The sequence below is a fragment of the Myodes glareolus genome, chromosome 5, assembly GCF_982192425.1.
Source record: "Myodes glareolus chromosome 5, mMyoGla1.1, whole genome shotgun sequence".
Taxonomy (NCBI): Eukaryota; Metazoa; Chordata; class Mammalia; order Rodentia; family Cricetidae; genus Myodes; species Myodes glareolus.
In genome coordinates, this window is record NC_142030.1 from 69,056,163 (window position 1) to 69,083,205 (window position 27,043).

General features: G+C 48.2%; 1 protein-coding gene and 1 pseudogene across 2 annotated transcripts in view; both read right to left on the reverse strand.

Moving 5' to 3' along the window:
* Positions 1-11,568: 11,568 nt before the first annotated feature.
* Stx6 (syntaxin 6) overlaps positions 11,569-27,043 on the reverse strand; it is a 42,009-nt gene continuing 26,534 nt past the window's right edge. For both annotated transcript variants that reach the window (XM_048421015.3, XM_087906402.1), the window contains 4 exons: positions 26,058-26,183; positions 24,468-24,574; positions 19,818-19,912; positions 11,569-13,403 (listed from right to left, as the gene is read on the reverse strand). In XM_048421015.3, the coding sequence (XP_048276972.1) occupies positions 13,327-13,403; positions 19,818-19,912; positions 24,468-24,574; positions 26,058-26,183 (405 nt within the window). In that variant the 3' untranslated portion in view covers positions 11,569-13,326. The remainder of the gene's footprint in view (positions 13,404-19,817; positions 19,913-24,467; positions 24,575-26,057; positions 26,184-27,043) is intronic.
* On the reverse strand, positions 19,919-24,446 carry LOC125391610 (large ribosomal subunit protein eL42-like; annotated as a pseudogene).

The window sequence follows — 27,043 nt, forward strand, 5'->3', positions numbered from 1 at the left end:
AAGTTCCTGAATTCTGTGTTCTCTTGACCTTCATCGGCCCTGAGAGAGCTGAGGCAGGAGCAGAAGGGACGTGGGGGGCTGCAGAGGTCGGGTCACAGCCAGGGCAGATTCAGAGGTCTGTAGGCCTTGAATCAGCAGAGGAACCTGGCAAGGCCGAGGATGGGGAAGAACATGGATAAGAATGTTAGCTAGGTGCGTCCAGGGGTAGAGTGGGCAGCTCATTGCTAGTTTGGAATTTGCCATGGTGTGAGCTAAGGTTAAAACAAAACAGGGGCTGGAGAGATGGCTCAGTAGGTAAGTGCACTGGCTGCTCTTCCAGAGAACCTGGGTTCAATTTCCAGCAACCACATGGCAGTTAAGAACTGCCTGTAACTCCAGTTTCAGGGGATTCAACACCTGCACACAGACATACATGCAGACAAAACATGAATGCACAGGAAATAAAGATGAAAAATTATATATAAAAAAACAGCTTTCATCTAGATTGTGATGACATGAGTGTTGTGGGCAGCTTTCCTGGGACAAGGAAGACACTGAGGGAGGCATGGGCCTGTGGAGAGGGGACAGTGTAACCTCAGCCTGGGAGGCAAGGAGATGGGACCGGCTCAGCAGAGACCACAAAACCTGCTGCTGCTGCCCCAGAAGCTGAGGAGAGAGGGGGAGGAAGAGACATGGGGGAGTGTTTCAGAACCCCAAGAATACAGGGCAGGTTAGCCAAGGCTACCCCAGAAACTTCAGGGTATAAAGAGGGTACTGAGGCACCCCGGAGATAAATCTGCCCCCCAATCCCTCCTCCACAGAAACAGCACCCCCTAGCAGGAGACTACAGCCATGGGGGTGGGGGAACCCTGGCAACCCCTAGAACTATTTCCTAGCCTGGAGCTTCAGCTGGAGAAACATCACCCTGGAAAAGACCTCAGTAGCAAAAGTCACCTGTGTTCTGTATGGCAAGGACTCTTGTCTTCTGGACAAAGGCAGTGAGGGCCTGAGGCTGGGAGAGGAGGAAGAAGCTACAGGGGTAGGGGATGGGGGTTGCAATCACTCCAGGGATGGGCCAGGGTCCTGTGTATCCTACTTAGTGTCTAAAAGGGTTCTCCGAGGAATATCCTGCTTCTTGTCCTTTCAGAGGTGGGAAGCCCAGCTCAGTGCCACCAGCCCTGTCTGCCTGTCACTGTCTTGTCACTTGTCACTCTCTAGTCTTCCCCTGCTTTTCCTCCCCCAGTGCCAGAGAAGGAGAGAGCCAGGATGTGAGAGAATGTGCAGGGCTGCGGAGGCTCTCCAGCCTCTGACCTGGCATCTGAGGCACCCACTGTGGCCCCTGCTCTTGCCTGGAATAAAGCAACGCTGAGGTCCCTGACCTGTGTGCATGGCGGGAAGGGGCTACTTACTCCAGCACCTTGTCTGATCTCCAACATCTGCTTTACCTAGAGAGCTGCTGACCAAGGCCTGGTCCAGCCCTTCTCTAAATACTGCGCTATCAGAACCTTCTAGAACTAAGTTAGTTGCCATAAGTCAGGTCTGGTGCAGGCCAGAGGGGCAGGGGAAAATGAGGAAGACTCCATCAAGAGGGGCAAGAGCAGCGCACCACCTGGGCAGAGCCGCTGAGAGCCAGACATAGTACAGCCCGGTGCAGAGCCAGAGACCTGGCAATGGGAAGGGGAACAGTGCACCCAAGCAGGGGTCTGAGCATGGAAGCTTGCAGTGAGAGCAAGGCATTAAAAATATACACCCTGGCAAAAGATGTGGGTTTCCCCTGAATAACCTGTGTCCCCTAAGCTCATGAATGGCAGTTGAGTTAGGGACCACAGAACAAGAACCTATTTTGGCCTCAGATCAGCCAATCTCCTGAGGGGTTGCAGGGCAGGAATGGGTGAAGGTGGGAGAGGACCTCAGAAGACACTATTGTTAATCAAGCCTTGCTTCTGCTTCCAGGAAGAGGACACAGAGTGACCCCTAAGGTGTGCCTTGAAGGTTGCCCAGGACCTGGCAGGAGCTGAGAGCAGCATTCCTACCACTAGGCACTGTGGGTACTGGTTCACCTCGGAGTGTAGCAACGTGTGCTGTAGGCCTTGTGGCTAGGAGGTAACTGTCATCCTGCCAGCCATCCAGAAGCAACTTCGCTGCTTTCTAAGACAAAACAGTAGCGTGAAGTGCAAGTTCAGCAAGTCCGGGTGTCCCTGAGTCTGGGCAGGCCACAGGCTAGTCCTCAGCTGCACCTTCAAGGCCACAGGCTGCTGAGGAAGGTGCCCAGAGGGCCTCTCCTGCCAGGCCCAGACTACCACAACCTCGTGTGCGGTGAGTGACCTAGATGACATCTCAGGAAAGGTACTGAAGGAGGCACCAGGCCAGCTGGGGGTGAGGGGAGGGTGCTGACCGAAGCTGACTCACAGCTGGGCCCAAGTGTCTGTGTGCAGGGGTGAGCACTGGGTACACGGTCCCCAGTCCTTAGGTTAGGGAGCCACAGGAGGCTCCGAGTTCTAAGTTAGCTAGGGGGTACAGGGGCAGGCAGTGTGCCACCCTGATTTACTGACCTTCGCAGGGTAGGGGTGCTGTACTTCACTTTCAGCTTTGAGGTCCTTTGGGAGAAATGAGGTCCAACTTTGCACCACCTGCAGGAGAGACAGTGTTCCTTCCCTGGCAGTGTTTCGGACCCTAGAAAGTGGGGCGTGTTGGGAGGAAGGGCTGGCAAACAAAGAGACCCTCCCACAGAACAATGACAGATTCTCTAGCGTCACCTTGGGCCGAGTTGGTGGAACTGATGAACCCAGATATGATTTTTGGAGGAGGACATCTCTGGTTCTGGCCCCCGAGTCACCAAGAAGCCAGAGACCTAGAAGTAGATGTGCGGACACATCTGGACTTGCAGGCCCTTCAGAGTGGCTCAGGGAAGGGGCTAACCACTGGGCATTTGCCCTTTCCCTGGGCTCCAGCTCCACACACTCATTGATCCTCTCAGTCCGTGTATCCGCGGCCTTGGCTGGGCTGCTGCCATCCACCAGCCACTGCCTGGCAACCTTTAAAGGGCTGGAGAAGTCCTCTCCCGGGCACAAACCACAACGCTGCGTGCTGCCTGGCATTGTTTCCCCTTTAATTCTCACACAATCGTGCAAGCAGGGACTTTAGACTGTGACTTTCTTCGGTGGAATTATCCTTTAGACTTACCTGGCAACAACTGCTCCGGCCTGCTGTACCTGCACCTGCCTGGGCCATTTCTTCTGTCCTCAGGCCCACTCTGAGGCTATTCAAAAGGCTACCGTCCCCAAATCCCTTCCCACCGTGCTCTGGGACGTCTCTTTCCTATGGAGCCAGGGCACCTGCTCAGAAATGGCAACAGCCTTTCCTTGGCAAGCTCTGCCCAGCTTGCAAAGGCTGTGGGTTTGGCCAGGTCGCTGTGCTGGGCCCGAGGAAGGGAGCTGCTGGGACTGGCTCAGATATTGTGCCCCTGGAGCCAGGACTCAACAGCTGCCCTGCCAGTCCTGGAGGGTATCCGGGGCTGTTCTGCCGATGCCCAGCCACCTGCCAGGCCCGCCTTTGTCTCGTCCTTCTGCAATCTGGACTCAGGCCTCTATCGCAGCATGGGGCTGCCCTTGGGGCTCTGGCCAGATGCCAAGCATTAAGGCCAGGCCTGCTCTGCCCTTTGGGATGCCAACACCTCCAGAATGGAGTCAGCTATAGCTGTGAGATAAGGCAAATCAGCATGTCATGGGCTACAAGAGATGCCAAGGCAGGGGGCCCATCCCCACCTGGGGCCACAAAGGCTTCTGGGGAGGGCCAGCCTCAACACCAAATTCACCAGCTCTGGAGCTAGATCGGGAGGAAGAAACATGGGCGTGGCGGGAGCTCGTGCTACTGTTGGCCTCCGGAGCTCATCCATCTCCAGGTTTTTCTAGGTCACTGTAAGCAGTTGGGTTCACTGTTCTTATAGACAAAAATCCAAATAGCAGTGTCTTAGTTAGGGTTTCTATTGCTGTATTGAAGACACCATGACCAAAAGGCAATCTGGGGAAGAAAAAGTGTTTTTGGCTCACACTTCATGTTACTGTTCATCTTTGAAGGAAGTCAGGGCAGGAACTCAAACAGGGCAGGGACCTGGAGTCAAGAGCTGATGCAGAGATCATGGAGGGGTGCTGCCTACTGACTTCTCATATGGCTTGCTCAGCCTGCTTTCTTAATGAACCCGGGACCACCAGCCCAGGGACAGAAACACCACAATGGGCTGGGCCCTCCACCATTGATCACACCTACAGTCGGGTCTTAGAGAGGCATTTTCTCAATTAGGTTTTCCTCCTTTCAGATAACTCTAGTTTGTCAAGTTGACACAGATTAGCCAGCACAACCACTGAGGCTGACTTCCTGAACTCCTGAACCAGAATTATTATTTTGGGTATTCCAGGCTGGCCTTGAACTCATTGAGATCCTTGGTCTCCTGAGTGGCTGGGATTACAGGCCTATGTAACCCTGGCCTGGATCCATTTTCCTGACTTAACAGTAGACTTTAATGAAGGTTCTGAGACATAGAAGACCAAGGCACAAGACATCCACACCTTACCTCAGGCACTGAGGAGTTCGGTGTTTTAGGGGCTGGAAGGTGGCTCAGTCAGGGAGTGGCGTGTAAAGTGTGAGGACCAGTCTGTGAACCCACAGCCTTTAAAAAGCCAGCTATGGTAATGGATGCTTGCAATCCCAGGGCTGGGAAGGCAGAGGTGGGAGGAGCCCTGGAGTTTGCTGGCGAACCAAGCCCCAGCTTGGAAAACTTGTTTCAAAACCAAGGTGGCAGGTTCCTGAGGACCAACATCAATGTCAGGATAGGAGAAGCTTAGTGAACACCCGTTTGCCATCCCTGAGCTCAGACCGGCAGTTTTTCCCCTAAAGAAGCCTGTGGTGCCAGCTGTACCCTTGAGTGAACTTTGACCATCCTTACTAGAGGCTGGACTTGGTTTCATACATAGCAGGCAGGCACCTACCTCCCAACTGCTATGCCTCTAACTTCTTTTTCTTTCTTCCTTTCCTTTTTTTTTTTCCGAGACAGGGTCTCACTTTTGGCTCTCCTAGAACTGGCTCTGTAGATCAGGCTGGCCTCAAATTCACAGAGATCAGCCTCTCTGGTGCTGGGATTAAAGGCGTGCACCATCACTAGATAGCCTTAGCCTTTTTTTCTACATCAAAAAAGTTTTATGTTTGTTTATGTAGTTTGTATGTGTGTAGGTACGCGTGTGTCATGGCACCATGTGAAGCTCAATACCTGGGCTCCCAGGACTGGACTAGGGTCATCAGGCTTGATGGCAGGCGCCTCACCACACCATTTCATATTTCTTCCCAGGGGGGGGGGGGGGAAGCGGGGAGAGATAAGGTCTCATTAAAGCGGCTCAGGCTGGTCTTGACCTTGAAATCCTCTTGCCTCGGCCTTTGACACTACACTGGTGGTTAATTTCTTTTTTAAGACTTATTTTGTGTGTTGGGAGGTGGTGATACGTGCCTTTAATCTCAGTATTTGGGAAGGAGGCAGAGGCAGGTGAATCTCTGTGAATTCAAGGCCCCCTGGTCTACAAAGTGAGTGAGACAGCCAGGGCTACACAGAGAAACCCCGTCAAGAAAAACGAAAGCAAAAAAAAAAAGTTTTTTATGTATATATATAAGTGCCTGCATGCATGTATGAATGCACACCTGTGCATGCTTGGTACCCAAGAGGTCGGAGCCCTGAAAATGGAGTTATAGCAGATGTGAGCTGCCATGTGGGTGCTGGGAAGAGAGCACAGGTCTCTGCAACAGCAAGTGCTCTCGCTGCTGAGCCCTCGCTCCAACCTCATGCTGGTGCATTTCTAGTAGCTTCATGCAGTCTGCAAGCAGAGGCCTGTAATTCCAGCTACTTAGGAAACTGAGGCAGGAGGATTGAAATTCTGGCCCTCCTGCTCCATCTTCCTATGTACTGGGATTACAGGCAGATACCACATCTGGACTGCAGGCAGGCACCGCATCTGGACTGCAGGCAGGCACCGCATCTGGACTGCAGGCAGGCACCGCATCTGGACTGCAGGCAGGCACCGCATCTGGACTGCAGGCAGGCACCGCATCTGGACTGCAGGCAGGCACCGCATCTGGACTGCAGGCAGGCACCGCATCTGGACTGCAGGCGGTACCCGGGATTGAGCCCTAGACGCTGTGCAGGCCAGGCAGCACTCTACCAGCTTTGCTGCATCTTTCGCTCCCGCAGCTCCTAATTCTGCTCTTCTAGCAGCTGCCTGCTTTCTCTGACCCAGGCAGATGTCTACGCCAGTATTTAAAAACTGTTTTATTTAAATCTTTTATACATATTTTGATCATACTTTTCCCTCCCCCAACTTCTCCCAAATCTTCCCCACCTCCCTTCCTACCAACTTGTTCTCTCTCACTTAAAAAAAAAAATCTAAACAAACTAAAAAGAGGAAGGGAAAAAATAAAATAGTAAGACAAAAATACCAAAACAAGAATCACACAAAACAGGCAGGAGAGATGGCTCAGAGCTAAGAGCTCTGACTGCTCTTCCCAAGGTCCCGAGTTTAACTCCCAGCAACTATGTGTTAGCTTCCAATTTTCTATTGAGATCTGGTGTCCTCTTCTGGCCTGTAGGCATACATGCAGGTGGAACACTAAAAGCAGAAAGAAAAAAAATCCCACAAAACAATATGGAGTTCATTTTGCGTTGGCCAACTATTCCTGGGCATGGGGGCTGCCTTGGAGTGATGATGATATACATATTGATACTCCATAGAAGAAAAATGATTTTTCCCTGATACCCAGCAGGTATCCATTGCAAACAGCTCCCTCCATATGTTAGTAATCTTTAAGTGTATGTGTGTGAATGCACCAGCATGCGCATGTACAGCGGGCAGAGAATGTGGTCAGGTGTCCTCCTCTACCTGGTTCCTTTATCTTCTTTAGGGTCTCTCCCTGAGTTTAGAGCTTGCTGGATTTCAGCTAGGTTGGCCAGCAAACCCCAGTTATCCCTGTCTCCATCCAACCGCAATACTGAGGCTACAGACATGAGTGGTCGATCTAAAGACTTGAGCAGCCGGCCTACAGACATGAGCAGCCACACCCAACTTTTATCTGAACTCAGGTCCTAATCCTACGCAGTAATGCTCTTCTCCACTGAGCTGTCTCCCCAGCCTCCATATGTTCTATTAATTAGTGCAGATGGGGAGGAGTGATAACCTGTATTTCAGTGTGAAAAGACTGAAAACAAGAACAAGAGGGCTGGGGATGTGGTAGAGCACCAGCCTAGTACGGGCAGGGACCTAAGTTCAATCCTCCATTAAAAAAACAAAGCAAGTAGAAAGAAAGAAGCATCCAGGACAAAGGTCTGGTGTCTTCATCTCGCTTTAATACAGAATCCTTTTACATGGCTGCAACACAACTTCAAGAGCAGGAGTAAGAAACGTGAGCGACAGACCTCAAGAAATACGAACACCACTGCTGTGGATGGCTGGTTATTCTACACAAGTATGTGCTAGAAGTTCTCAAGTGTGTAGTGTCGTCAAATTTTAGGATTACCAAAGGATTATCAAAGCAGGGATGACTCTGGGAATGTTTCCCTGCAGATGGAAGTCTCTGGTGCAGCGGCAATGGTCCTCAGTGGCGTGCGTTGGAACCTGGGGTGGGGGTGCTGGCCTCATCTCCAGACTTAATGATTCCACAGAAAACGTAACTCTCATAAATTTTTTATTTTTCAAGACAGGGTTTCTCTGTGTAGTCCTGCCTGTCCTGGAACTCGCTCTGTAGACCAGGCTGGCCTCTAACTCACAGAGATCCACCTGCTTCTGCCTCCCAAGTGCTGGGATTAAAGACATGTATCACCACTGCCTGACTCTAACAAGCTTCTTAGCCTGGGAGAGTCACCATATAAATCTACCTGGGGCAGAGGTGACAAAACTCTAGTCCCAGGGATCTGGCTCACTCTTACTATGCTGTGGGGAAGCACGACCTAGAAGCCACCAAGTAAAGTTCTGACATCCTATTTGAAAGTAAAATTCAATAAAGCTATTTATCCTTGGAAAAATATATAAGGGTTTATTCCCTACTATTTTGTCACTTACATATTCTAGTTCCGAATTATACCAATCTCTGATTAAAATGAGCCAGGGAAGCTACTTCCACTTATAAAACTCAAATCTTCCTTTGTCCTTTTCCTAGATGGCCCTCATACGTGCTAGCATGGTCCAATTAGGAAAAAGTCAGAGGGAGCTGAAAACACTTGCCAAAGCTAGGGTGTGACTCAGTGGTACTCAGTATGCTGCATGTGTGAGGTCCTGGGTTCAATCCCGAGCCATGCCAACAGCAAAAACAGAAAAACGTGGAACAAAATTTAAAAAAAAAAAAAAAAAAAAAAAAAGCAACTCCAAAGGCTCATCAGTGGTGGCTGGCGGCCCTCACCCCAGACAGCCAGGGTACAGACACTCTGCTCTCCCCAGAATAAAGACACCTGCTTCTCCCGGGACAGACCTCGGCTTCAGGGTCACGCTTGCTGTTCACAAATTGATTCCAGCTGAATCTGCATTCCGCTGAGCTGGAATGAAGAACCTGATCTTGGTCCCACCCCAGGGCTCATGAGAGCGAGAGCTCAAATGGAGCAGGGGTTGGCTTCCATCAAGGCAAGGAGGCAGGGCCCAGATATCTGGTCAGCAAACAATGAAGCTGGGTGGTCTATTTCCAACAGCCCCTCGGGACCAAGTGGCCTTTCAGTAAATAATTCATAACCATAGAAAACAAACTGTAAAATATACTCTCTCATAAAGCCCTGGCTGCAGTTAGCCAACCAGGTCCATGAAATGTTCGTGCAAAAGCCCAGCCGTGGGGCAGGCGCTGCCTGAGCAGCTAGGATGCACAGCCAGGGAGAGAGCATTTCTGGATTAAGGTCAGAAGAAAAATAGCACCAACATGTTAGCTGACAGCAGGGACACGGGGAGCTACATGCATGTACATGTGCACGCGCGCGCACGCGCACACACACACACACACACACACACACACACACGCACGCACGCATGCACGCACGCACGAGCTCTTTTCCTCCTTCCTCACCCTGCCCTGACAGCTGACGAGACAGAGGCTGTAGCATATGGCAAACGTTCAAATGCAGCCAGTCAGCAGCCACCTGAACGAACGGGCACCACGCAGCTCCCAGAACTCCGGTGTTTGTCCCAAGGCAAAACACAGCAGGGTGAAGAGTTGAGTACAAGTTAGCAAAGCCTGAGCCCTGCTACTGTGACTCGCTCCCGACGGCTAAGTCCCACCCACAGTGCCACTCCTCTGATGGCCCTCTGCCCCTCGTCTCACTGAGTCGGACGACAAGGAGGGCAGAGGTGGCTCTTTCACGGCTTCATTCCTGTCCTGTGTCACAGCCCTGCTGCCCAGGTCACAGGAGCTGCTTCACTCCAAACTCACACTTTTCTGGATTCAAAACCAGACAGCAAAGTGGCCCAGTGAGCTTTAATAAGAAACGGGTGACAGTGGCATCCATGTTTATATACATCAGGCCAATGTCATCCTTTTTTGTCTTTAAAAAATGTACATCTATACATTTGTGCATGCGTGCACACCCACGATATAGCATGAATGCGGAGGTCAGAGGACAACTTGTGGGAGTGAGGTCTCGTCTTCCGCCAGGTGGGTTCTGGGGAGCACAGGCAGGTCACGGGGTTTGTGAGGAGGTGCCTTTCTCAGTTCTCAAGAGTGAGATCATTTTCAGGGAAGATCCTCTGGCTGGGTCTCCAGTGGCCTGGTAAGGTCTCCTGCTGGGGAATCTTCCCTTCGGGAACTAACTGTGTGGGGTGGGCACAGTGATGGAGAGCTGACACACTTGGGAATTCTTTTTTTTTTTTAAACATTTATTTATTTACTTATTATGTATATAATATTCTGTCTGCAGACCAGAAGAGGGCACCAGACCTCATTACAGATGGTTGTGAGCCACCATGTGGTTGCCGGGAATTGAACTCAGGACCTTTGGAAGAGCAGGCAATGATCTTAACCGCTGAGCCATCTCTCCAGCCCACACTTGGGAATTCTTTTACTTTTATTTATTTGTTTGTTTGTTTTTTGAGACAGGGTTTCTGCGTAGCTTTGAAGCATGTCCTGGTACTCGAGACCAGGCTGGCCTCGAACTCACAGAGGTCAGCCTGCCTCTATCTCTCGAGTGCTGGGACTAAACATGCTCCATCACCGCCGGGCACATTTGGGAATTCTGATGCTGCCTTCTCTCTACTTTTGATGGACAAAGTACACTTTTTAACAATAAACAAAAATCCATCATTCCTACAAATCTGGGAGGGGAGGCTATGCAGTGAGAGAGAGGCGGAAGAAATGGCAGGTGCTGCACCCCACTTTATAACCTGCTTTTCACATCCTCCATTTCTGCTTTGTTCACAAATTCACTCTGTGCACAAAGCAAAGCCAAACCGCACTGAGTCCACAGAGGTGAACTCATTCCTCCCGTGAGCTCTGGGTCTGCAGGTGCTAAGAATGCCCCTCTGGTCTCACTCTGTGGGCAGAGAAATTACCAAAAGAAAAACCTTGGCTGCAGCACCTTTCCTTACAGAAGGTAGAACCCTTGACAGAGACAGACGCCCGCTGGAGTCGGACTAGGTTTTTCTTCACAGCCTTTACTCGCACGAGGTGAGAAGGCAGGGGAGTTGCCAAGTTGTTGGCTACCAGACCCACCAGTCTGTTTAACTCTGGCTAAACGCAGAGAATAATGGGCAAGTTACCAAACTTCCTGCTTCAGCTCTAGCGTGAATTCGGAACTGAAGGAAAATACACCCCGCGTGCTCAGGCATACGTGACAATTCCCTGTGCTCACAGTCCGGAGCGTGCCCAGCATTGTGACTTCCCAGCTCAAACAAAGACAAGACCCAAAGTGTGGGCAGACTCTGGCAAACGCTCTCTATGGATCACCCTCCATCTCACCTCCAGTCAGTTAAGTAAAGTGTTCTTCCAGTAAACATGCTGAGCTCTTTCTGCTCTCCAGCATCTTCTGCCAGTTCCTTAACCATGATGGATGTGAGACCAAGTGCAGAAGGCTGGGGTGAGGGGCATCTGCAGGAGACACTCCTGAGCAATGTGGGGTACCCTGCTGCCTGCCCCTTCCCTGTTCTCTCCGGAGCGCTAAGGAAGAAAGCACAGTCCTTGTTCTCTTTGCCACAATTTTAAAGGAGCCCTGGCTCTGAAGTGACTGGGCCAGCTGCTGTGGGAGGCTGTGGCCCAGGAAGGAACCCCTGCGTATGAAGTTGGCGTTCTCTCCACACCCAGCGCCAGCCACACTCAGTTTCAGGTCTACAACACTGTTCAGCAGATAAGTCAGTGAGGTCCACATACCAATTCAAAACAGAGCCAATAAAACTAAGCCCAGAGTCACAAAACTTCATCCCTGACCTGATGGGGGAATCCTGCTGAAGCAGTGGGCATTTCTGAATGGGTCGGAAGGGCATTCTCCTAGTAGCAGAACATGGCTTTAAACAGGGTAATGTTAATTCTTTGACTGCTCACGGCTTTGTAATGTGGAGTGTGGGTTACAGTACTCAGACAAGGCCCACATTGACTTTTAACAAAAGGCTTCTATATTTTAATGCAAATCTAAGGACTATCCATGGTCTAAGTTCACAGAAGACTATTCAAACCTTAAGATTCCATGAAACATAAATAACACAGAACCCTACATTGGAGCCCTTTGTAATATTCACATTTTCCCCAATCTGAAAAGAAATAACATCTCTGTATCCAGCACCAGAGCTGAAGGTAAACGTGGTGCTGACAAGCCTTTGGGTTTTACAAATCTTTAGCTTTCACCAACAGGTAGATTTCCTTACCTATCATGATCCTAAACCAGATAAAATATCCTTCGTTTAAAAACTGTTACAAATATTTATTTAAAAGTGCAATTTAAAAGTTAGCTGGGCAAGCACATCATTGGGAATAACAAAACAAAAAAGGGATCCAAAAATCAAATCCCAAGGAATATGAATGACCCAGAATTTTTTTTTAAAGTTGGCGTGCTAAGGAATGCACAGAAAGGCAAAGCAAGGGAGGTCAAAGGTCAAACTCTGTCCAGATGCCGCTCTTCCCAGCACAGAAGATGACAGAGTGGCAGCCTCCTTTGTGAAGGGTAGGCTCTGGGTCTGACAGCGACTTTAATACCAGGTTAATGCATCAGGGACGGTATAAAAATCCTCCATATATGTGCTCATCAGAAGCATCGAAAAAGTCACCAGAAGCCTGAAGTTTAGTGTCAGCAGCTCTCACAACTTCAACCCAATAAACGGTCTGTCACAATGGAGTCAAAGTGTCACTTAGAGAACAAAGTATCAAGTTCCCTCACCCACCCACGCTATTACAGAGTAACCGGTGTCTGACGCAGACCAGCCTTTTTGTGTCAGGACAGTTTCTGCACAAATGTAATAAATGCCTGACCCCTCCCCCTCACTCTGATCGCAGTCAGAATAAAGGCACCAGGGGAGGAGGCGTGTCTCACCCACCCGAGTGCGAGTGCGCTATGCTGTTCAAGGCTGTGCGCAGGGGCGCTCTAACATGCAGCTGTATCTCTGGGGAGCAATCCCCGGGACAGGCAGTGGGTATGGCCGGCCTCTGGCGATACTGCCAGCCCTTCATAAAGCTGGACCAACACAGGGGCTGCTGCTCTCAATTGCTCCTGTCCATTAAAGCCATTTGTCCTCGGCACCTCCAAGCCCCCAGGGATTTCACTATTTCCTGTGCTTAGCCCTGCCACAAACACACCTGGAAAAGCAATTTACCCTCAGCCCTCACCCAGCAAAGTGAAACACTGCATTTCTGTCATGAACGGTTTCTGAGCCTCTGTCCTCACCAACAGCCAGCTCTCAGGGGCTAATACAACAGCCGTGGGAAACGTCATCCCCAAATGCCTCATTCTTGCCGGATTTCTTTCGAAGGGACGGCGGCACCCATCTAAGCTGGGCAAGGGTCTGAGCAGAGGGAAGGGGCTGCCAGAGACCAGAAAAATGAGCAATAAGTGGCGCTGTTATTTCTTCAGATGATTCTGAGTCTTCCTCGAGGAGTGAGGTCCAGTAAGGCAAAGCAGTGGCTAGCTGTCCTCAGAAAGATGGGCAGCTGGGGCTTCTGCTGTCCAGCCGGGAGTGCGGTCACCTCTTTCCTCTTCCAGCCTTGCCCTTCCAGTGCTGGGAGAGAGGGCTGTCTCAGTGGCGGAGTCACACAGAGGAAGCAGGGCAGAGGCGAATCTCTGGGAGAGGAATGTAAGTGGCGGAGTGCTTGCTTCTCCTCTCCCCTAGGTCCAGTGCAGGAGGCTGAGGAGGCCGATCATCACAGCACCAGGAAGAGGATCAGCACGACCAGCAGGACTGCGAAGAGGATGGCTATGGCACACCACTGGCGCCGATCTGGAAGGCAGGACACAGAGGACCTCCCTGAGACACAAGTACCCAAACATCTCAGAAGCAGAGGAACAGAGCAGATCCTGCCCCTGCCCAGGCACCAGCCCCCCACCCCCACCATGCTGTTCTGCCTGGAGGCTACACTTCAAGCACATCCACAACCCTGCTAGTAAGGACAGGCTGAGTCCCAGCCGTTAGCTGGAGGCCGTGGGTCTTAGCTTTCTGCTGGTGGTCATACACCAGTGAGAAGGTGGCTGGCACTTCGTGACAACCTGCTTTAGTCTCCCACCGAAGGACTATAATTCAGCGGTGCAGAGACTCTTCTCTTAGTACCGTGAGAGATCGGAAAGGAGATGAAAGTCACTGCTGGTCGTCCAGGAAACGGACAGCCGAGAAAGCACTCCCATGACAGAGAACGATTAATTCCATATCACACCTGTAGTCAGGTAAGATCACTTAGCCAGTGACTGTGTTCAGATGACTTATGCAGTGCATCTGTGACCGGAAGCCAATGTCTTCTGAAACCCACAGCTCTACAAAGAGCTGTGAACAATTGCACAGGATACAAAGAGGCTAGACTTCCTCTGTGTGGATGAGAGCATGGAAGCCCTCTCAGACAGCGCAGATAGGCCCGGGGACGCCTGCTGCAGCCCACAGTCCTGGCAGTCTATATGACAGCTGCCCACAGAAGGTGTGAGGGCTAAATAACAGCTGAGCTACATGCTTGCTGGGAGTATCATTTTAAGGTGTGTTACCTTTGCTTATGCTGCGTTTGTTTAAGCTGTGAGTCTTTGCCTGTCTAAACACCTGAGGGTCAAATAAAGAGCTGAATGGCCAATAGCAAGGCGGGAGCAAGGACAGGTGGGGCTGGCAGGCAGAGGGAATAAATAGAAGGAGAAAATTGGGAGAAGGGGTTCTGGAGAAGTAGCTACAGAAGGAGGAGGACATCAGGGTCCAGCCATCCAGCTACACAACAATCCAGAGTAAGAGTAAGATTTACAGAAGAGAATGGGAAAAACACAGAACCCAAAGGGCAGATGGGGTAATATAAATTAAGAAAAGTGGGCAAGAAATAAGCCAAGCTAAGGCCGGACATCCATAAATAAGAGTAAGACTCCGTGTGTTATTCATTTGGAAGCTGGGTGGCAGGCCCCCCAAGAGTACAAAGAGCATAACATCATATTACAACAGACGCTGTGCAGGGCCCAAGCTTGAGACACTGAGACACTATCATCATTAGGGCACGTAACTAACTTGTAGAGATGTAGACCATGTAAGTGGCATCTCCACTGGCAAGTCCTAGTGTCCTCCACAAAGGACCGGGAAGATACAAAAGAATGTCACTAAGGAGCTAGGCATGCGGGGTATGCCTGTTAAGTCAGCAATAGGAAGGTTGAAGCAGGTGAATTCCCACAAGTTGGCAGTCAGTCCGTGCTGCACAAGTACCAAATCAGCCAGAGCTATACAAATTCTGTTAACAAACAAAAGGCAAAGAACAACAGTGGGAGGTGACTGAGCATGTGAATGTCTACTGGACTGGCACCAACACCCGGAACCGGGTAAGAATAAAAATAATGCAAGCAGCATGCATCTGAAGCCCAGGGTTGGTGGGTAGCAGAGGCAGGTGGGTCCCTGGGACTATGCTAGCCAGTAGAGCAGAAATTACAAGTGTTAGGCCTCAAAAAGTAAAAATAATAAAGGAAAGTGATAGAGGAAGTCATCCAAGGTTAACCGGTAACCTCCACATAGATGTACACATGTCACAGTCTATGAGATGCAGCTGAGCCATAGAGCAACAACTCCACTGAAACAGAAATACAGCCGGGCGATGGAGGCACACACCTTTAATCCCAGCACTCAGGAGGCAGAGGCAGGAGAATTTCTGTGAGTTCCAGCCTTGTCTGCAGAACGAGTTCTAGGATAGCCAAAGATACACGGAGAAACCCAGCCTCGAAAAAAACAAAATAAAGCAAAATAAAATAAAGAAAAAGAAGTATAAAGGTGTAGAGGCTGTTAAAGTCTACTGAGGAGTCTACGTATTTCAGTACACCATGGCTTTGATGATAATATTGTAGGAATGCCCTGAATTCAGGGAAAAACTGATAGTAAAATGTGCACTTAATAAATGCCATGGATATCAACATCTTAGTGGTCAAAAGATGTGAATGCCAACAAGCACAGCACATCCCTTTTTCCTGGACCAATCCCCTTGTCTACCCCAGACCTACCAGAAACTCACTGAGCTAAGATCTCGAGTCTGTCTCCTCTGAAGAGAGAAGTGAAGCAGACTGAAGGGCATGAGAGGCAGAGCCGTCTATCACAGGAGCCAGGGTGTGGACAGCGCTCACTAGCACACTCTCATCTCTTTAAAGATACTGGACTCTAGTTTCCAGTCCAGTGAGGATCGTTCCTTACACTCCTTCTAACAAGAACAGGGTGACCACAGTGACAAAAACAGCTCTTCTTCTTAGATCTTCCAGGAGTAAAGCTACAGGGTGGACTGCTGCCCCTAACAGCAGAAAAACTACAGACAAACGATGGGACTCTCATAGCAGAGCGGGGCCCCTCCCCCATCTTAATCCCAACAGTGACCAACCAGAACCAGTATGGAGCTGGGAACTATGATGTGTAACTGGTCAGCTGCTGGGAAGTCTGTGTGGTCATGTCTAAGATTTCGCCAGTTAAAGGGAAACCCAACACTGGTGAGCTTTACTTCCAGAATTCAACCAACCTGTCAGGGAGCGTGAGAGAAATGGAAACATGGCAAGGTGCTGGATGTGCAGTTTTTTCACTTGATCACTGCTGAACATACACACAGATCAAAACACCACTCTGTAGCTCATAAAGACATACAAACATTATGTGCTAATTCCAAAAATTAAATTTTGGAATTTTTAGAGAAATAAGGCTCTTTTGTATGACAGGATGACAGATACACATATTTTTGTCAAAACTCATACAGTGGGCCTGATGTGGTGGCACACACCTTTAATCCCAACACTGGGAGACAGAGACAGGCAGATCTCTGTGAACTGGAGGCCAGCCTGGTCTACAGAGTGAGTTCCAAGCCAGTCAGGGTTGCACAGTGACACCTTGCCTCAAAAACAAACAGAAGGGGGAGGAGGAGGAAGCAGCAGCAGCATCAGGCCAAGTGTGATGGCACTTGGAAGGCAGAGGCAGGTGGATCTCTGTGAGTTCCAGGACAGCCAGGGCTATGTAGAGAGACCCCGACTCAAAAAGCAAACAAAAAGAAGAGGATGAGGAAGAAGAAAGGAAGAACGCTTATTAATATAAGAATGTAATAATAAGTCACTTTTATTAAAAACAACTGACACTTAGCAGGGCAAAGTCAGAGAAGGACCAGATTTCCTAAACCCACTCAGCCTTTGACAGTCCAAATTCCATATTCCCCCAACGGCTTTCTCTTGAGCATCTTGGTGAGAACACAAGGATGCTAAGCCAGCAGACACAGCCCAGGCCTGAACTTTCAAGGCCACTTCCTCTGAAGTGGCAAGTTGCTTCTGTGAGGTATGAACTAGGCAACCCTAGGGAGCTATTACCCTAGCAGACATCTGAGTTCTTCCTGTATGGCTTCAAGCACACCAGGAATGGGTCCTATCTACAGTACCAGGCTTGTAACTCAGAGCTAAGCCCTCGCTCCACCACCGAGCTCCACCTACGGCACAGAGCCTGCTTTAGCTGAGCAGAACAAAGGGAACTCCAATGGTAGTTTCTTTCTCAAAATACTTCCTGTCTTTAAGAGAAAAGATGAATCACAGACTGTTGATGGGGGAGGGGATCTTGGCTTTATTCAAAAGAGTATTTCTCTGGGTAAGAGAAAGGCAAATTAGTGTCTCTCTTGGGTCATTTACAAAAGTGTGTGTGGAGTCCTGGCCCATTTCTCCCGTGAAGCAGTCAGCCAAGAATGAATGGAGGGCCTGGCTCTAAGGAGCTGCTCATGTGTGCTCAGGCCTGCTCGACCGAACTCTGGTGTTTTCAGACTGTCCTGACATACAGGTTTGAGAAAACAATGAATGTAACCAAATGCTATGGCTAAGAGACGATCACACTGAAGCAGACATCATAGCAATATTTCTTGGGGAGAAAAATTAAAACGAAGTGTCTTCCATGCTAACTGCTCTGTTACCTGGCTCTTTTCTGTATACAATTATAACCAAATATCTCATGCTGTTTCCCAAACTTCCCTTTCTGAAAAAAGTAGAATAAAGCATAAGAAAGTCTCGGTGTTACAGACACATTGCCAGGACTTTCTAAACTATTCACACCCAGAATGCTAGAAAAAAAGACACAGGTCACCTTTGCTCACCCACTCTTCCCTGACAGAGGCAATGCTTAAGTAGCTACTTGACAGGAGCGCTACCACATAGACCAGCAAGAGGGCTGATGTTTAAACTGGTTATATAATACTTCCTCCTCAAGACAACTTTTTTTTTTTTTTTAAATACAAGGGTACTGAGGAGCTGACAGTGGGTATAGTGTCTGCTGGGTAAGCATGGGAGCAAGAGGTTGGATCCCCACAGCCATGTAAAACCCCATACAGTGGCATGTGCCTATAACCCCAGTGCTGGGGGAGGGAAGGGCAAGGGGCAGACACAGGTAGATCAGGGGCTCACACTGATCAGTCAGTCTAGCCAAAATGGTGAGGTTCGGGTTAATGAGTAAGGCTGAGAGGCTGGTAAGAGGGCTGAGTAGGGAAGGTGCTTGCTGCCAAGACCAACAGCCTGAGTTAGATCTCTAGGACCTACATGGTAGGAGGAACCGACTTCCTCAAGCTGTCTTCTGACCTACACATGCATGTGCATACACAAAAAATAAACAGTCAAATTAAAATGGCCTCTTGTCTCCACACATGCACATAGCTGCAAAAACACATGTACACGCATGTATACCACATGCACAAACATAAAATTTAAAAACAAATACATAAATAAAGTAGAGGATTATATAGGTAGAAGACAGAACAGAGGGAACCAGAGAACAAATTTCAGACCTTTCTCTAATCATGGGGAAGAGACACTGAGATGGTGCCAGCTTCCTGTATGTGCTTAGCTTTAAGCAAAGAACCTGCTTGAAGCAGAAAGACATCTGGCCTAGACAGAAAGGAAAACACTCTAGATATGAGCTTCTTTTTGGTTTGGATTTGATGGTTCCTTGTCCTTTAGGGTCTTTTCTACCATAGTGTAAAGCATTTAATAGCATGAATACCTGGTTAAATAACTGCATTATCATTCATTCAGTGCTCACCTTTCTGCGGTGCTCAGCATAGAACACGGGCCTCCCCCATGCCCGGTCAAGTACTCAGTTGAGCTATACCTCCAATCCACTGAGCTATACCTCCAATCCACTGAGCTATACCTCCAATCCACTGAGCTATACCTCCAATCCACTGAGCTATACCTCCAATCCACTGAGCTATACCTCCAATCCACTGAGCTATACCTCCAATCCACTGAGCTATACCTCCAATCCACTGAGCTATACCTCCAATCCACTGAGCTATACCTACAATCTTCCGTTTTTTAGTTAAGAAATGAAGCTCCAGACACTATTCTGTAACTTAGTTAGGATACAAACTGCTGAAGCGTACACAAGCATTTGTATTTTAATCTTCCATATCACATGTACCTGACAGTAGAAAACCAGGAATGAGGTGTCAGGAAATGGGGGAAGAGTCTTTTAATGAAGGAGGCATCTTATGGCCCCAAAGTATTCAAATTACCTCAAGAAATATCCTAGTTCTTCCTTTCACCAAGCAATCCCCTCCAGATAAAGAGGAGATATTGGGTATTGGTTTAAAATATATCCTGTCTGACAAGGAAGGCGATTTGTAGGAACCCCCCCAAAAAAATGTAGTCATTAGAAAACATCTTCAAACACAGAAACTGAACTGAAAACTTCTCCACCCCCAGTTCCTGGCACACATTTGCTAGGACATCACTTTATAAGGCTAGCATAGTCTGAAGTAGTAGGTATTTTTCTAATGATGAAAGGAAGATAGTTGTATATCAGTTGTGCTTTAAGTAAGTTCCCTAGGGTTAAATAAATGCCTGCTGTCATGCCTGATGCATGCGTGTGGCAAGTATGCACACACACACACATATACATCCTAAAATAAAAACACCAAAAGAAAAAAATTGTAAGTTCTCTAAAGTGACAAGAGAAATAAAAAGTAAAAACGGGATTTTATAATTGCAAGGAAGTTTCTCCATGGGGAGAACAGTCAACAACAAGTGTTGGGCACAAGACCCTTCTCCAAAGTCTGATCACGGGCAGAAGTTATGGTCTCTACATAGTAGCTTTCTCCTTTCTGATCCTAAAGTAGCACAGACAAATAGGCTGCAGGCCGGAGAATGGCACCGGCAGAGTTAGCAGGAATTCCCAAGAGTCACACATACATACCACTGGTCATGTGAGACACCTTTGCAAGTTTCTTCATCACATTGTCCAGTCGAGACTGAGTGCTCTCCAATTCATGAGAGAAGTCGTCCAGCATGCTGGAGAGGAGGAGGAGGAAGGAGGCGGTCAGCAGACCTTGTATTTGCTGTGGATTAAGTGAGGCCTGGGCCTCTGTCTCAATAAATGTAAAAAGGGGCCTCTGGGACTCAGGACTGCATTGTATTAACCCAAATCCTTGGGACAACTTACATTTTTATAAATTTGGGAAATCTATGGGGTTTTTTTGCTGTTTGTTTTTTGTTTTTAAAGTAAGTTGCATATGTTATAGATTAGTCAAGACCCCTTAGAAGGGTCTGGCATAGTTCCCATAATCAAGCAGGCTTGTATTTCTGCAGAAGCATGAGGAATCACAGCTACAGTCAGTTCAGCTGAGGTTCCCCCATCAGGAGTCTGCCTGAACACGTAGATTTGTAATTTCAGATTTGCAGACGAGGCGGTAGGGCACTGACTGTACATCACTGCAGCTCAGGCACAGTGCCAGCGGAGAGGCAGCCTTTGTCTCCTGCTACCTTGAGCAAGGCACCCCATACAACTCTTTGAGACTCTTTAGTCACCTGTTAAATAGGATGATTCTACCAACCCAAATCCTGTTGAGGGGTGCCTGTGAGAATTTCACAACACACAAAAGCACTTTGTGTCAGTGTGAGTTAAGGAATAGACTTTAAATCAGTCGGATTCTCCTTTAGAGCACTCTGCCTTATTATAATATGTCAGGATACCTGACATCCCTGATGGTGGATGGGGTAGGGTGTGGATGGGGTGTGTGTGTGAGAGAGAGAGAGAGAGAGAGACAGAGACAGAGAGAGACAGAGAGAGAGGGTGTGTGTGTGTGTGTGTGAGAGAGAGAGAGAGAGAGACAGACAGACAGACAGACAGAGAGAGAGAGAGAGAGAGAGAGAGAGAAGGTGTGTGTGTGTGTGTGTGTGTGTGTGTGTGAGAGAGAGAGAGAGAGAGAGAGAGAGAGAGAGAGAGAGAGAGAGCCCATCTCTTCAAACAAGTGGTGTTTCTCCAGGAACTGGAGACCAGCTCAGGAGGCCTCCACTATGGTGCCCCAGCACGCTGCTGGCAAACACAGCACTGAATACTGTACTTGTATTCTAGCAACCCTTATTTCATAAATTACTACACATTCCAGACTTTAACTTCTGACTAGAACATGATTAGTTTGCGGCTAAAATTAACACACCAATTAGTAGCAGGGCCTTCCTACAAAGACCTTATTTACTCTGACCATGCAACCGGCAGCTATAATCCATTGGTCTGGGTGCAGGCCCACAAAGGAGCATGACAGTCCCTCAGGATCTAGAGCCACCAAACCCTCATTAAGTTAACTATCAAACTCCACACTGACAACTAAGTAAATAAGTCTTTGTTCTATACCTGAGTTTTCAAATTAAAACATGTTTAGTTCATCTCAGAACCTGGCAGCACTGGACCTGGCTGGCTGGCATCTCCAGGCTGAGCACTGAAAAACAAGGGCTACTTGTGTGTGCTGAGAGTAACTTTTCTTACTAAGATGAAACAGGCATGTCACTCAATCTTCAGCCAAGGACAGCCACAGCCAAAGTTCTGTTGACAGAAAGAGCATGCAGGTCACAAATGCTACTTTGCATTTTGGCAGCTGTGCTTTTAAAAAGGTTTTTAAAAATTGAGCCAGGATCTCTCATGTGGTCCAGGCTGGCCTTAAACTTTCAAGTATGATCCTGAACTTCTGATTCTCCCACTTCTACCACCCCCCTCCCCAACTCCAAATGTGTGGACCTCCACGCTCGGCTAATGCACTGCTGGGGACTGAGTGCAGGATCTCGTGCACATTAGTCTAGCACTACACAACTGAGCTACAGCCCCAGCCTCTGAAATTCATGTTTAACACTGTTTATCTAGACTACTATATCCAAAGCACCATTTTCACAGTAACATAAAGATTACTAATAAACTCCTCCGCCCGTTACTTCAAACTGTAGCGTTCACTTTGTGCTCACAGCACATCTTAGCTCAGTCTGGCCACATTCCACACCCTCAGTAGCTGCATGAGGCTGGTGGCTCGTCTCCTACACAGCATATATATCAGCTCGAGACTCGTATTTCTTCCCTTTTATTGTTACCAGATACAGGAACACCCAGTTTAAATAGGAAAGCAATCTGACAGGGATTTTATGTTAAACTATAGCTCTCCTCTGTTTCCCATGTGTTCCCATCACTTAGCTTCTTCAGGTACTTTCTCCACTTCCGAGGAGCACGCTTGTATGTTCTGCAGATTTTTGTGCTCAGACGTCATTTGATGGTGCAGCGCTATTAGACTAGGATTTGGCCCTCTGAACTCTCACCTCGGTTTCCTTCCCACTTCTCTGATACAGCTGTGTACAATTGGATTAGATCAATGTTCAACATGAACATGAAGTCACCTGAGTGCAGACGAGTCACAGCTGAGCGGTTTGTGTTGGGAATCACACTGCTTCTTGCTCACTCCACACTGGCTCAGGGGTCAGCGTTCTTTGGCCTACTGAATCTCTAGCTAGCCGCCTGCCTGCTGTCCGTCATCTAAACTGCTATAACTGCTGTTTCCTGTGCTATGGTCTCCAGAGGGTTTTTTTTAATTATTTTTTTAGGTATCAATAACAATAACTTTATTTTCTAACAGGTAATTTTCCTACTGCTTCAGCATTTTCTTCTCAAAAACACAAGTTTTAGAACTGGATCACTTGGCCCTTTCTCTTCTTGTCTCCTCCCAGTTCAAAATGCTTGCATCTCATAATGGCCAGCATCCTCTTGGACCTGCAGTTGGACTCCACACTCTCAAGCCTGAGCACGATCTTCTTTGTGGTTTTGGCCTTCTTCTGGAAAATTGGCTTTGTCTGCCCAAGGTAACCACTCTGCTTCCAATCGTAGCGCCGCTTCCCTTGGGCGTACAGGGAAATCTTTGCCCTTCTTATATGGGTCACTTTATGAGGTTGATGCTTGCCACATTTCTTACAGAAAATCCTTCAGGTTTTGGGTACGTTGACCATCTTTGCAGTAGAGCGTCTACCCGATGGAAACGAGAGACCTGGCGTCCGAGACAGACGCCTCCACCATGCGAACCACACGGGAAAGGGTCTCCAGAGGTTTTTACCTTTGCGAAAACATTTGTTTCTGCTGTGGCTTTGAAGGGAATGGAGCTACAGACTGTTGTCACTTCTGCATCTTCAGAACTAGCGGTAGCTCGGCTTGTCTCTATGCTCAAGCCGCCGCACCAACCAAGTGGCTCAAGCCTCTTTCCATTTTAAGTAGAAACTCAACCTGTGCGTTTGGGTTCCTGTTACTCTGCTGTTCCCATCTGGCATACCCACCTGGCTCCACTATGGTACATCACCCGAATCCCAACCCCCATTCATGCCATCACTCCACACACTGCCTCCCGGCCCTCCCAGCCTACTGAAAAGGCAAAGCCCTGCCTTCTCACCACACTGATAAGGACCTCCCGGCTGTCCTGACGCCCTGTCAGGACTTCTGCTCCCTCTTTCCCCATGCTAGACACTTACTTGTTCTGTGCACACCTGTACCCATATAACTGCTGGCATCCCTGCAGAGTCACTGGCTCTCACTCCACCTCCAACCTTCTAAACATCCCACGCCTTCAGCTGACCCTCTTTCTCGGAGAAGACAGGGTTCTCCAGCCAGCTGCACGAGCTTATCCCAGGAAAAGTGGCTCTCTCCCCACCACACGGGACTACAGGATGTGCTGTACCCGAGAAGCAGCAAAGATTCTGAATGGCAGGCAGAGTCTCACTGCTCACTCCTATACCCACAGAGCCTCCCAGAAGCCTGGTGCAGAACAAGGGCCCAGAAGGAACTGATAATGAGCATGTATAGAGTTTCTGGAACATCTTAGTAGATACCCCACCCACCCAGGGTCGGGGGAAAACAGAATGGTATTATACAGCAGTATTCAAGAAAGCTGTCTCTGCTTATCATACTTTTAGAGTGTAAAAAACAAGGTTCTTAAGCAAAAGCGACTTTTAAGAGTTATGTTTTGTTTTTTCTTTGTTTTGAAAGGAAAGATTGTTTTTGCTAACTAAAATCAAATTTAAATGTTCTTTCATAAGAGTATAATTTATGTTTGGTGTAGTAGGGTCCTGGGATGAAAGCTGAGAGTTCTAATGCCACCTTCACCCATCTCCCTGCATGCCTGCCATCCTCTCCAGAGTGCTGTCTCCACAGTCTGCAGCCCTATCTGGACGCCTCAAGAATCTACTTAGAGAGCCAGAGGCAGGAGACTCGTGGTGAGTTCAAGGCCAGCCTGGTACAGAGTAAGTTCCAGGACAGCCATGAACCCTGTCTTGGGCGGGGAGGGGGGGTGATCTGCTCAAAGAAATTTGTATATCTTTTAAACAATTTTTAAGTAAACAGCTTTGCCTAACCCACCATTGTGAATTTTATTTGGTAGATTTGCCTCTTTGGCAGAGCTAACCTGTGGAACAAAGTAAAAACTGTAACTATAAATGAAGTTATTTTTTTCTTTCTACCAGTCACGTAATTCACTGCTGGGCTTTCAGGGTCTCATGGGATGGCTCTCCCTCACTTCACTGCAGATAAGGGCATCTCACTACTCACACTGCCTGTTCCTCCAGCTCCCCTCCGATGCGCTGGGACATGTTCTTCAGCACCCCGATGCTGCCAGAGACCAGCTCCAACTGCTCATCCTGCTGTTCCACAATCAACTGGTGCCAGAGAAACGGAAATAAGCAATTAAAATCCATCTTACCTGGTTCCAAGCCCAGCACTCCAGCAGCTGCTAGTTTCTTTGCCAGCTTGGGACAATTCACATTCAAAAGCAAAGCCCAGAATCAAAGAACCAGACCATTGGCTCTGAGAACACACTGCTCCAAAGACTGGATTGTCAAGCTACCCACACCGCTTGCTGATCCAACTTGTGAACAGTCAGCAGGGCTTGAAACCACCAAGAGAGATTTACTCTGCTTGGCTGAGGTCCAATAAGGGAACAGACAATGGTCGACAGCACACGAGCATATGACCACCGCATCAGGGGTTGGTTAGGAAGAGGAAGCTCACTGCCAAGATCAAGGTTTAGTGCACACCACATTGCCACAGCATTAGCAAAGGAGAGCCTAGAAAACAGCTGACGCTGGAGGACCGCAGAGAATCCTTTTCCTCTACTTCAAGGACAATAATTTGCCTCGGTGACAACTGTGGGCTGACAAAGACATACTTTCAACTGTGCTGTGGTTCCCTTACTCTCTATTAAAAACTTTGCTTCATTATAACATTTTGAGAACAAACAACTAGTTAGGCCAACATGATAATGTAAAGAAAGCAAAACAACACAGCCTACAAATATACATAAAACACAGTATTTATGAACCCAAGTTTCAATGGACAGATGATTCTCATATCCTGATACATAATGTAATTGTTACCTTCCTTTTACTAGCATTGCTATCCATAAAAGCAAGAACACAAGCTGGCATGGTGGGCCAGGCCTAACATCTCAACACACATGAAGCTGAGGCAGAACAACCATGAGTTCAAGGCCAGCCTGGACTACACAGCATCATTCTGCCTCAATAAGACAACAACAATAAATACACAAATATAAAATGTAGTAACATGGAGACAAGTTCATTTTCCCTCTATACCTCAATCTCCATCAAAGCAAGTGGTTTTTTATATATAATGGAACAAACTGACAACTTTCAATAGAAAAAACAAGAACTCAATGTTTCTGAAAGTATCTTTGTTAAAATAAAAAGCTGAATATATAAAGGGGAAGAGGGATTGCTTTCTTTTTTAAAATCCGTGGCCTTATTTGGGGGTAGTATACATTTTTAAACTGCACCGAGGGCAGCAGGAAGCAAATCTCCACGATGGAAGCCGGCCTGCCAACCACAGCCATACAGTGAGAAATCATCTCAAAACAGCAACAGAAACAGAACCTGCATAGCTTGGGCCTCCTCAGTTTTGATGTCAGCCCTGTGTTTCCTGGGGTCAAGTCTAGTTCCTTGGGACACCATGCTCTCAAGATTTTAAACAGTGTATACAATCATTATACACCCGACAACCAAACATAGGACATGCTCAGGTCTAACCTGCTTGTCATTTAGTAATAAGTCTGTGGCTAGCAGAAGACTCAGGCGAGGCACCCTGCCTGCCACCTCCTGCCCTCCACCGGCTGTTCTCAGGTACCTGCTGCTGTGCCTGCTGCTCCTCAATGAAATGGGAGTTGGCTAGCTGCAGCTCTCGATCAAGGCGCCCGTATCGATCCGTCATTCCTGTGTTCCAGTTCTGGCTGCTGCTGTCTCCGAGTAGCGCCTGTGTGAGCAGGGACAACCAATCAGGAGAAACACTCAGAAGCTATTGCTGAGCAACTCAAATGGTCCTCAAGCCTGAACCAGACTTGGATGTGGCAGGGCAGGGTGGTACCTGGCGGGATGGTTAGAGCAACATCAGGAAGGGCTCGCTCTGTCTTTAAGACACCCAAATGGGCCTCATGGATGAACTCTGTCCCTAAGGAGAGCAGCTAGGAGACGATGAGAAGACGCAGTGGCGAGCAGCGGTAGGGCAGTCTGGCTCTGGCTAACGTCTACTTAAGTGTCTGCCAAAGGCCCATGAGGTAAAGACCACCTTGACCACTCACTAGCTTTTTTGAAGGGTTAAAGTAAGGTAGATGGACAAGCTGACCAATAGCTTTTCCTATAATTCCAAAAAAGAACACAAGAGGGAGAGGTAGATAAGAACAATAAAAACCACAAGGTGGGGGTGGCACATGCCTTTAAGTCTAGCACTTGGGAGGCTGAGGCAGGTGGAGCTCTGTGAGTTTGAGACCAGTCTGATCTACAAAGCAAATTCTAGGACAGTCAGAGCTGTTACACAGAAAACCTTGTCTCAAAAAACAACACAAACAAAAACAAGACAAAAACAATGAAAACAAAAAAAAGTACAACATAAACAACCCAAGGAAACAAGAAAAACAGACTTGAAGGGATATTCTACCTCACCAAAAAAACTCAAACAAATCAGAACTTGAATTCGAGTTTAAGTTCTAGGTGATAGCTGTAAATTCTTTAAGGATCATATTTTAACCATTAGAAAGGAGTTTCTTCTTTATTTTTATTATTTCTAATTCTGTGTGAGTGTGTGTGCCTGCATGTGGGCATGTGCATGTGGATCTC